Source organism: Myxocyprinus asiaticus, chromosome 21 (assembly GCF_019703515.2).
Source record: "Myxocyprinus asiaticus isolate MX2 ecotype Aquarium Trade chromosome 21, UBuf_Myxa_2, whole genome shotgun sequence".
Classification (NCBI taxonomy): Eukaryota; Metazoa; Chordata; class Actinopteri; order Cypriniformes; family Catostomidae; genus Myxocyprinus; species Myxocyprinus asiaticus.
Window position 1 is genome coordinate 35,930,651 of NC_059364.1, and position 12,143 is coordinate 35,942,793.

Sequence of the window (12,143 nt, forward strand, 5' to 3'; positions counted from 1 at the left end):
TGAGAAATAAAGTCGCAACTGCGAGATATAGTCTAAATGCAATTATGAAAAATAAAGTCACAATGGTGAGATACAGGCTAAATTTGCGATTACGAGAAATAAAGGTGCAATTGTGAGATACGAAGGTGAAATTATAAGAAATCGCAATGGCGAGACATAGGCTAAACTTGCAATTACAAGAAATGAAGGAACAATTGCAAGTCATAGACTACATTTATAAAGATAAACTTGCAATTATGAGAAATAAAGGTAGAATTGCAAGATACAAAGGCACAATTATTAGAAATAAAGTCGCAATTGCGAGATATAGGCTAAACTTGCAATTATGAAAAATAAAAGTAAAATTGCGAGATACAGTTGCAATTGTGAGAAATAAAGTTGCAATGGCGAGATGTAGGCTAAACTCGCAATTACAAGAAATAAAGTCGCAATTGCAAGTTATAGGCTTAATTCGCAATTACGAGAAATAGTCGAAATTGTGAGACAGGATAATCTGCTCACCTTATTAATATAAAAAAGTACTTAAAATATTTTTTAATACATTTAAAAAAAAGAGTGCGGCCCTCAAGGCTAAAGGTATCCTGCTTTCCGGCCCCCCGGCTTTCCAAAGTTGAGTACCCCTGGTCTACGGGAATAATGTGTGTTTGAGTAGGTTTATTCCGAATTTGATAGGAATTTTGTTGCTGTCAAGAAGAGCATGCTATTGATTAAACTGTGTCAGCCCTCATTCCCAAATGAACATGTATAACATGAGCAAAGACACCTACATTTCCTCCAAGGTATAAATAATTTATTTATGTATTGACTCAGGTCTTAATAAAGGCAATAGTAAATAAAGAGTTCACAGCATAATAGTGGGTGCGTTATGAGACGTTATAAGCAGTTCTGTTCACTTTAATGTTATCAGGTGTGTGATCCCCATCAAATGATGCTTTTCTCTTTTCAAGTGACTTGTGATTTTTTTTCTTTACTCTTATTCAGTCTCCACAGTTTTCAATCACATTACTGTGTAATTTAATTTCTTTTACAAAAACATCAGATAAATATACTCTTCATTCCAGCCCACGTAAGAATATTATTAATTTCGTTTTATGAGAATACTTTGCCAAAAACACAAAATATTTTATCACAGCGCTCTTACATTCATTCCTATGGGAAGTTCTGCAAAGCTCATCAGAGCAGGCAACCATTTCCAAGGGGGCGGGGCTTAGAGAAGGTAAATTGTGAGGTATTAAGTTTGAATTATGTATTACAAAATTATACATTTTTTCCACGGTGGGATCAAGGCACCATAGAGAATGCATAATGACTAAATTAATGAGATGCTGTAACTGCTGTAATCTGTCTCTCTCATCAGATCATTTTCCTGATGCTTTGCTGAGGCCAGGAAAGGAGTATACACACAACACATGCTTCATATTCTCTGTGGTCTGAAATTACATAAACGTGTATTGTACTTCCAACATGTTTGAACGCTTTATGTATAATGTCTGCACTTTCAACCTGGCAGAACATAAGCGACACTGGCTTACATCACTGGCATTATCTTGACATTACATTTCTGTATATTTTGATTTTGTAAATCAGTGAAACAAAAATGTATACACCATCAATGTACTGGTAATCATGTACTGAGACATCTTACTACAACACTTTAACACTGATGCTCAAGTGATATCCAAATAGTAGAATCAAACAAATTTCATTCAGGTGCCCACATTTTAAATTTAAAGATCCACACAAGTCTAACCGTACGCTTTTTTTAAATGCATTTGATAACAGAGCACATTTTGGCAAAATATGAGTCAGACTTGACTGTAGTCCCATGCCATCATCACAAACGTTCATGATGCAAAACACTGTAATAATGTTCATTGTATCTGACAAAAAAAATAAAATAAAAAATAAAATATCACACACACATACTTTATGCTGTACATTCAAAATGTATGCACATGCTTGCTTTCAGTGCTTATAACTGTAATATTGCACTACAAAGCAGTCCAATATGGACTTTCATTTTCAAAGGTTTTTTGTGTGAAATCACACAATGTCTGTGTGTTTCCTCTGTTAAAAGAAAAGGAAACTGATTCAAGAACCTCCACAGGTTAAATCTCGACTAATCTCCCCACTCACATTTCATTGTAAATAGTGTACACATGAATGGATGTTTATTTGGTTTTTGCGAAAATATTGTGTTTATTGGGTTAGAGAGAGAGAGTGTGTGTGTGTGCGTGTTACTGTGTTGAGATGAGTGATACTATAGTGTGTATAATGCGAGATCCTCGTGGACAGCTAATCAGGTCAATGCTGGGGTTTTTGATCTTTTCCTCTAAGAGCTGATCCAACTCCCACCGCAGCTCCTTCACCAGCTCAGCCACCTACACAACACAGACAGTAAAAAACAGGCTTCAAAATGTTCAAAATGGAATACTAGCGTACTACTTACAGCATACTGTATGGTATAGTGCACTATGCTTTATATTCAATTCAGTTCAACTAAATTACTACCTACTACTTAGTAGGTAAACAGTATGTTTCAAACAGTACTGTCACATGATCGTAATACATTACATGTTTAATTCAGCAATTGGCATCCAGTTATTACCTTATAAATACATTTTGTGATTTTGTTAATTTGTCACACTGGACATGGAAAATCAAGTTGAGCGCACTGCATTGTGGGATACAGTATTCCTCCCAGAGTGCCCTTTTTGTATTTTGGACAGTTCCCTTTCAAGTCGGTCACTCAACGTTACTTACGTCGAATGACGACTAGGGGTCACTCCTGAGTTCCCGATCTCTCTGAATAGTTTTCAATCATGCCAATTCTGATTTTCAGATGTCTTTCAAGATCTCGCTTCGATGCTCAGCAGGCATGTATGTGAAAGGCCGAGAGAAAGACGGGCTCGTCAGAACCTTCTCCTTTCACAGTCGAGAACGTATCTCTCTAAACGGCCTTCGTTGCGAGCAAAGCACGGTTTCATCCAAGCGGATCAACAGGAGATCTTTGTTCCCAGGGTGCCCAGCGAAGAAACAGAATTTTTGCAAATATTATTGTTCTGTGAGTGTCTTTCCCCACAGCAACAAAAACTAAGAGTAAACGTTTGCGGTCCTTTTAAGAATGAGGTACCGTAAATGCCTCCAGTGCAGCAGATGCAACATCCTGCCGCAGGATGGACATGACAGCTGCCACGGGGAGGTGGCATTCGTGGATACTCAGTGCTCTCATTGGGAGAGCCTGACTATGAAGATGCTATGTTCCAGAGCGGCAGTCTTCATGAGGGACACCACTGCGGCTGCAGCTTCTCACGACATCCATGACTCCGGCAGGAACACAGGTGAGTGCTGCACCAAGCTCAGACACGGAGCGTGGGGAGCTTGAGGATCTCCCACCGGGGCAAGCTTTGCGGGCCTCCAGCTCTCCATCTACAGTGTGTTCGTCCGGAGAATGTGTTGGAGGAAGTCTTTATCTCCCTAGAGATTTAGGGGGTGAGACTTCCTTTGGCATGTCTCTGGACGAAGACATGGTCTCCTTCGCAGCATCGGAAAGCGAAGCATGGTGCGGTCCGCGGATAATCTGACCAGCTGCCACGCTAAAAGCGTGATAGCTATGAGGGTTAACAGATAAGAGACTGAACTGGTTCACATCCTCTCAAGAGCAGTTAAGGAGCTCGGACTCGAATGAACTCCTCCATCAGAGCCCGAGCACTTGCGGCTGGACGAATGGTTTCTGAGCATGGGCCAGCATCAAGCCGCTACCCAGCGCTTAGTGCCATTCTTTCGCGTGCGCGATGGCCTTCACCATGCGGAGCAGAGGGGATATACCACCCTTCCACAGGTGGAGGCGGCGATTGCATTACACCTACGCCCCTCTCACCTGTCCAAAGCATGCAGACTTATGTCCGCTATCGCAGCGAAGTCGAGACAGGCTGCATCAGCCTTGCACACCATGGCAGTGTTGCAGGCTACTCAAGCCAAGGTCCTGAAGGATATGGACGAGCGTGGTCACGCTCTTCGCTCGACCTCGCGCTGAGCGCCACCAAAATTATGGCCCAGCAATTGGAAGATGAATGGGTAGTATGGTGACACTCGAGTGGCATCTCTGGTTGAACAACACGGAGATGTGCAAGATCACTAAGATAAGACTGCTTGATGCTCCAGTGTCACAGAAAGGCTTGTTCAGAGACGCAATGGATGTTTTCTCCAAAAAGCTGGAGACTGCACAAAAGTACTCACTGACAATGAAACATTTCATGCCATTTAAGCCAGAAGCCAGCAGCAGCTTGTCTCATGCAAGATCGTCATACCCTGCCAAAGCCAGCACTCTTCAACTTCAGCCCCAGTACCCGGTGCTGAACCAGGATTAAAATCACAGTGCCCATGGCCAAGACACAGCTCCGGGCACACACCATGGAGGCACGGGTCCTGTCTCTCCTCCCCACAGTTGGGAGAGATATCAGTGTAAAAATAAAGAATATGCATGTCGAAGCTGCAGCAACGAATGCAATTACTCCAAAAATGAGCTTTTTCCTCATTTTGCTGCAAACACATTGTTAAAATGTCCTCAGGTAAAAACCGAAAATGTTTACCCTCACATTCCATGCAGATGCCTGGATCGCACTACCGGGCATTTCCAAGTGGGTTGCCAGAACCATAAAGAACAGTTATACAATACAGTTCACGAGATGGCCACCAATGGCGTTCTGTCCTCCACTATGTCAGGTCGAGGTGCACCGGTACTACGTTCAGAAGTGAGAAACCTCAATGCAAAACATGCAACAGTTCCACTGAACGAATCCCAGAGGGGCTTTTACAGTCGCCAATTCTTTTCCCAAAAAAAGACAGCAGCCTAAGACAGATCTAAGATTTGCACGCCCTGAATCGGACCCTAGTGAGGTTTCCATTCATGATAATTATGAAAAAGCAGATTATCGCACACATTTGCAAAAACAACTGGTTTATAGCAATAGACTTAAAAGATGCATACTTTAGCGTTCAAATTTCCCCTCGACACAGGCTTTTCTTGAGATTTGCCTTTGAGGGGATCTCATACCAGTTCTAGGTCCTCCCGTTTGGATTATCCTTGGCTCATCGCATATTCACAAAATGTGCAAATGCAGCGCTGGCCCTGATCAGAATGCAAGGAATATGCATCCTGAATTACCTGGACGACTGTCTAATTGTAGCACAGTCAGAGGCGCAATCTTGCTCGCACATCTGCAGCGGCTGGGTATGAGAGTCAATTGGAAAAAAAGTGCACTCACACCAACTCAGAGAATTGTTTCTAGGTATGATAACAGATTCGGGCATAATACGGGGACACGTGCATTCGTTCCTTAATCCGCCACTTGCAAACTTTCAAGGTGGGTAAAAACATTCTTCTGAAGTCATTTCAGAAGGCTCTTGGATTGATGGCTGCTGCCACAGCAAGCATACCAATGGGTTTACTGCACATGAAACCTTTTCAGTGCTGGGTGAAGGCGAAAGCGCCATGGTGGGCATGGCACTATGGTAAATTACCCCTGCTGGTGACACATCGCTGTTTGGCCGTGCTGTCACAGTGGAAAAAAGCTGTGTTCTATCAAACAGGTGTTACACTGAGGCAAGTAACCAGATGCAAGGTGGTTACTACGGACGCATCAAACATGGGCTGAGGAGCCCTATGCGATGGGCGCCCAGCGTTCGGCATCTGGGAAGATGTGAAGCGGGTGTGGCACATAAATTACCTGGAATTATGGGTAGTGTTTCTGGCTCTGAAAGTTTTTCATCCAGAACTCCAGTATCGACATGTGTAGGTCCGGACGGACAACACATCAGTGGTGGCTTATATAAATCGCCAAGGGGAAACATGGTCACGTCCAATGCTGTATCTGATGCACCACCTTCTTCTATGGTGTCACAAACTTCTCAAATCTATCTGGGCAGTTCACATTCTTGGTTGTTCTAATTACGGGGCCGATCTGCTCCTGCGTCAAAGGTTTTGCCCCAGAGAGTGGAGACACCTCCTCAGGTGGTCCTGAGAATTTGGAAAACATTTGGGGAAGCGGAAATGGATCTGTTCACTTCCCAGGAGACCACACACAGCCAATTGTGGTACTCGCTGAGCCAGGCTCCCATGGGAACGGATGCCTTAGCACAAAAATGGCCAGCAAAGAAATGCAAATGTACATTTTTCCCAGTCAGCCTGATGTCCCAAGTGTTGTGCAAGAGCAGGATGGATCGGGAAGCAGTGCTACTAGTTGTGCCGAAATGGCCTAACCAGCCATGGTTTGAAGAGCTAGCTGAACTGCTGGAAGCTCCACCAACACTGAGGAAAGATCTACTCTCTCAAGTGCGGGCCACAATCTGGCATCCACAGCCAGAGCTGTGGAACCTACACGTTTGACCATTGAACGGGACATGTATAAATGGGACAAATAGATGAGTTGTCACATACAGTTTGTAACACCATCGTGCAGTCCTGAGCCCCCTCTACGAGGCAGCTGTATGCGTTAAAGTGGCGAGTCTTTTCAGACTGGTGTTTGTCACGAAACAAAAACCCAGCAGACTGTTCATTGAACATGATGCTGCACTTTCTTCAAGAGCAATTAGATGCAGGTTTATCACCATCAATGCTGAAAGTGAATGTTGCGGCAAATCACGTTCTGGTTGCAGGAATTTCAATAAGCAAGCATGTTCTCGTTACGAAATTCCAACGGGATGCGAGACATATCATACCGACTCGCCCAGTTACAGTCCCAGTGTGGGATCTATCCATGGTGCTGAAGGTTCTGTGTACTTCACCGTTTGAGCCACTAGAAATGGCAAAACTACATGTTCTCTCGTTTAAAACCGCTTTATCACCGGCCATCGCTTCAATCAAGCGGGTGTGAGATATCCAAGCTCTATCAGTGGAGGATTGCTGTCTAGAGTTTGGTCCAGGCTTTCCTAAAGCCATTTTGAAGCCTAAAATTGTCTACACCCCTAAGGTTTCATCTACTCCGTTCAAAACGCAAGTGATAAACAAGCTTTTTCTCCTTCTTCTGTTTCAGTCAGAAGAAGAGAGTTTAATCGCACACACTCTGTCCCGTACAAGCGTTGCACATTTATATAGAGCATATAGGCCAGTTTAGACTGATGAGTCAGCTCTTTGTGTGTTTCGGAGGCCAATCCAAAGGAAGAGCAGTCTTTAAGCCGAGACTGTCTCACTGGGTCATAGACACTATTAAGCTGACATATGAATCACAGGGCTTGGAATGGCATACATACAGTGGAAATTAAAGTCCACTCCACAGGAGGCATGTCTTCCTCTTGGACATTGGCAAAAGGGTTGTCATTATCAGACATCTGCCAAGCAGCAGGCTGGGCTTCACCAAACACATTTACTAGATTTTATAATCTAGATGGTGCTCTCTGTGAAGGGAAGTTTAGCTCTCATCACAATGAGTAGCACTAAACAGTTGCCTTGGGAACATGAAGGTTGTTGTTTACAACTTACGCTTTATTAGTTTAATTCTGAACAAAATAGAGTTTTATCCATTGGGTGAAAACACTTTTCACTGGTTAGGCAGTACAGTTACTGCACTTATGGCACAAGACCCATTTTTGTATACTCCCTGGAGTGGTTAGATACAAATGGGAAGGGTTGCTAAAGATTGACTGTAAATATAGCAGTAATCTTATATACAGTTGTGCTCAAAAGTTTGCATACCCTTGGAGAAATGGTAATATATGTACCATTTTTAAAGAAAACATGAGTGAGCAGGCAAAACACATTTCTTTCATTTTTTATGGGATTCATATTCAACTGTAGGTTATAACAGAATGGCACAATCATAAAACAAAACATGGCAACAAAGAAAAAATGAAATGACCCCTGTTCAAAAGTCTTCATACCCTTAGTTCTTAATACTGTGTATTGGCCCCTTTAGCATCACTGACAGCGTGCAGTCTTTTGTAATAGTTGTCTATGAGGCCCCAAATTCTTGCAGGTGGTATAGCTGCCTATTCGTCTTGGCAAAATGCCTCCAGGTCATGCAAAGTCTTTGGTCGTCTTGCATGAACCACACGTTTGAGATCTCCCCAGAGTGGCTTGATGATATTAAGGTCAGGAGACTGTGATGGCCACTCCAGAACCTTCACCTTTTTCTGCTCTAACCACTGGAGGGTCAACTTGGCCTTGTGCTTAGGGTCATTGTCATGCTGGAAAGTCCAAGAGCATCCCATGTGCAGCTTTCGTGCAGAAGAATGCAAATTGTCTGCCAGTATTTTCTGATAAAATGCTGCATTCATCTTGCCATCAATTTTCACAAGATTCCCCGTGCCTTTAGAGCTCACACCCCCCCAAAACATCAGTGAGCCACCAACATGCTTCACAGTGAGGATGGTATTCTATTCACCTTGTTGACCCCTCTCCAAACATAGCGCTCATGGTTGTGACCATAAAGCCAGAAGCTGTGAGGCATGTCAAGGTGTTGTCATTTGTGGCATTGGCACAGTAAAGGCTTCTTTCTGGCAACTCGGCCATGCAGCTCATATTTGTTCAAGTATCATCGTATTGTGCTCCTTGAAACAACCACACCGTCTTTTTCCAGAGCAGCCTGTATTTCTCCTGAGGTTACCTGAGGGTTTTTCTTTGTATCCCGAACAATACTTCCGGCAGTTGTGGCTGAAATCTTTCTTAGTCTACCTGACCTTGGCTTGGCATCAAGAGATCCCCAAATTTTCCACTTCTTAATAAGTGATTGAACAGTACTGACTGGCATTTTCAAGGCTTTGGATATCTTTTTATATCCTTTTCCATCTTTATAAAGTTCCATTACCTTGTTACACAGGTCTTTTGACTGTTCTTTTCTGCTCCCCATGGCTCAGTATCTAGCCTGCTCAGTGAATCCATGTGAGAGCTAAGAAACTCATTGACTATTTATACACAGGCACTAATTGCAATTTAAAAAGACACAGTTGTGGGAAATTAACCTTTAATTGTCATTTAAACCTGTGTGTGTCACCTTGTGTGTCTGTAACAAGGCCAAACATTCAAGGGTATGTAAACTTTTGATCAGGGCCATTTGGGTGATTTCTGTTATCATTATGATTTAAAAGGAGCCAAACAACTATGTGATGATAAATGGCTTCATATGATCACTATCCTTAAATAAAAGACAGGTTTTTTTGCATGATCAGTCATATTTTCAAAATCAATGCCAAAATTTCACAATTTCTGCCAGGGTATGCAAACTTTTGAGCACAACTGGGACAATGGGTTCCTAAGTATGTTTTATCTGCCTTATGGAAAAGTTAGGCAGTTAGGACATTTAAGATAATTTTTCCTAGATTCCATATGGGAAAATTTAACTCTTCCTTTGCTTGGTTTAAGGTGTCCCAGAAGGCGGCTCCTTTCATAACCAGGATTGAGAGACTGTTATTCAGTCCTCTCTCCAACAGTTCATCACCTAATCTGATGTGAATTCTATGGAAAAGATTGGCTTAACCTCGTCTATGGCAGTGTCACTAGGTGTCACTCGCTGTCTCTGACTCTTCCCCATCCAGGTGGGGAAACAGGCTGTCTGTGAGCTTGCTACCACATGATGGGAAGCAAGAGCAGCCATATCTGTATTATGCCATTTTTTTATAGGGACCCCTAGTAGTCCTTCGACGCAAGTAATGTTGAGTGACCGACTTGAAAGGGAACATCTAGGTTACTGAAATGTAACCCCGGTTCCCTGAAAGGAGTGAACAAGACGTTAGCAATTCCTGCCACAATACTGATTACCGCTGAAAAGTCTCTTGAGATCCTATCGCTGATTCAGTCAGAGAAGGTCCTGATGAGCCCGTCTTTCTCCCAGCCTTTTATATGCTCACTGAGAATGGAAGCGGGACCTCGAAAGACATCTGCCAATCTGAATTGCCGTGATTGAAAACTATTCAGAGATCGGGGACTTAGGAGTGAACCCTAGTCATCATTCGATGCAAGTAACGTCTCATTCCCTCCTTTCTGGGAACCAGGATTACGTTTCAGTAACCTAGACCTTTGGTAAATGTATTCAGGTTCTCCATGCTTACAGACAATTTCTACTATGTTTACAGTATACATACTCTAAGAACTGTACATTAACATATAGCAAAATTTGTAGTTTGCACAAGCTTTTGTATCTTTATGCATTTGATATGTGTAACTTGGGAAGTAGTATCAAAAAATCCCTTGTGCTCAATATACTGTACATTCTGTGTAATGCATGAGTGGTATGTTAGTGTGTTGTTACAAACATAGAGTCTGGCTCAAAATACAGTAGTTCAGAATAGCATATTGCCATACTATTCTTAATTATTTATGCCATAGGCAGATATGGCAGTAGTAGTAAGGATATTATGGGTAGTATGCCATTCTGAACTCAGCCAAGAGTCAAAATAGTTCAAAATAGCATACAACCATACTATTCTTATTAATTATGTATCTACAGTACATACTGCAGAAATAGTAAGAGTGAAGTATTAGAATGCTATTCCGAACATAGCCAGACTCTGGGTCAAAATAGTTTAGAACAGCATACTACCACACTGATTTTAAAAAAAGAAAATTTTTTTTTACAGTATATACTGCAGGATTAGTAAGAGTGAAATGTTAGTATGCTATTTCAAACATAGCCAGACCCTGTCTCAGAATAGTAAACTACCATCCTATTCTTATTATTTAAGCCATATCTACACTGTATACTGCAGAAATAGTAAGAGTAAAATGTTAGTATGCTATTCTGAACATAGTCAAACTATGGGTCAAAATAGTTTAGAATAACATACTACCGTACTGATCTTGTTATTTATGCTGTATGTATAGTATATACTGCAGAAATAGTAAAAGTGGTATGTTAGTATGCTATTTTGAATTTATCAGCTGTTTTACCTCATGAGAGGCGGCAGCAAATTTGATCCAGCCGTCATCCAGAGAGATAATGAACTCTCCACGCTGCAGCTCCACACTGACTTGCCCTCCACCAAACAGCACCATGGGATACACGCAAACCATGCTACAGTCACGGATAAACACTCGACTAGTCTTCACTTTCTCATGGTACACCAGGTACGGGCTGTCATAGTGGCGTACCTACACAGAGTGAAACCTCAGATATTTACACTCAAGACATTTCAAATGATTGAAATTGAATTCAAACAACAATATATGATTCATTTGGGTGTGTTTCTTGGGAACATACAAATAAAAAACATTTAAAGTATATGTGTTCATAAATAGTATGTGGGAGAGATAGTTACAGAAAAGTTCACAGATGAGGGGTGTATGTGGACGGCTCCATCACTCTTGGTCAAGAAGCGCAGTTCCTCTGCTTTAGGCTGCATCTTCATAGCACCCTTACAAGTGAGCTTATACTTGCCCTGAGGAGATCTTACCTAAACACACAACACACATTTTACAAATGCTCTAACTTTCACATTACACAATGGATACACTTGTCGCAGAGGGATCCGAGGCACTGACCTGCACTACATTAGGGTAGAGGGCGGCACACAACATGGCTGACATCAGTTTTGTGTTATCAGAGTTCAGGTTTGCCTTTGAGAGAGAGAAAATCACTTTGTTAAAAGGACAGCTTATTTACATTTCGATAGCATGGGTAAGACACTGCTACAAGAGTTACTTATGTGTTCATAAATAATTTCTGACACTGAGCCTATGTCTATATTATTGTTTTTACTTCAAATATGTAGATGCTTTGTATAGATCCTTTTTAATTTTCCAGATTTTCAATGTGGACCTCACTGTACGTTTGCCACATACAGTTGAAGTCAGAAGTTTACATACACATTAGCCAAATTTAAACTCAGTTTTTCACAATTCCTGACATTTAATCGTAGAAAACATTCACTGTCTTAAGTCAGTTAGGATCACTAATTTATTTTAAGAATGTGAAATGTCAGAATAATAGTAGAGAGAATTATTTATTTCAGCTTTTATTTCTTTCATCACATTCCCAGACTGGGTCAGAAGTTTACATACCCCTTGTTAGTATTTGGTAGCATTGCCTTTAAATTGTTTAACTTGGGTCAAACATTTTGGGTAGCCTTCCACAAGCTTCTCACAATAAGTTGCTGGAATTTTGGCCCATTCCTCCAGACAGAACTGGTGTAACTGGGTCAGGTTTGTAGGG

General features: G+C 41.8%; 1 protein-coding gene across 3 annotated transcripts in view; it reads right to left on the reverse strand.

The window, feature by feature from the left end:
- Positions 1-744: 744 nt before the first annotated feature.
- LOC127412166 (putative ATP-dependent RNA helicase DHX57) overlaps positions 745-12,143 on the reverse strand; it is a 33,605-nt gene continuing 22,206 nt past the window's right edge. For all 3 annotated transcript variants that reach the window (XM_051648310.1, XM_051648311.1, XM_051648312.1), the window contains 4 exons: positions 11,474-11,548; positions 11,251-11,385; positions 10,883-11,083; positions 745-2,381 (listed from right to left, as the gene is read on the reverse strand). In XM_051648310.1, the coding sequence (XP_051504270.1) occupies positions 2,238-2,381; positions 10,883-11,083; positions 11,251-11,385; positions 11,474-11,548 (555 nt within the window). In that variant the 3' untranslated portion in view covers positions 745-2,237. The remainder of the gene's footprint in view (positions 2,382-10,882; positions 11,084-11,250; positions 11,386-11,473; positions 11,549-12,143) is intronic.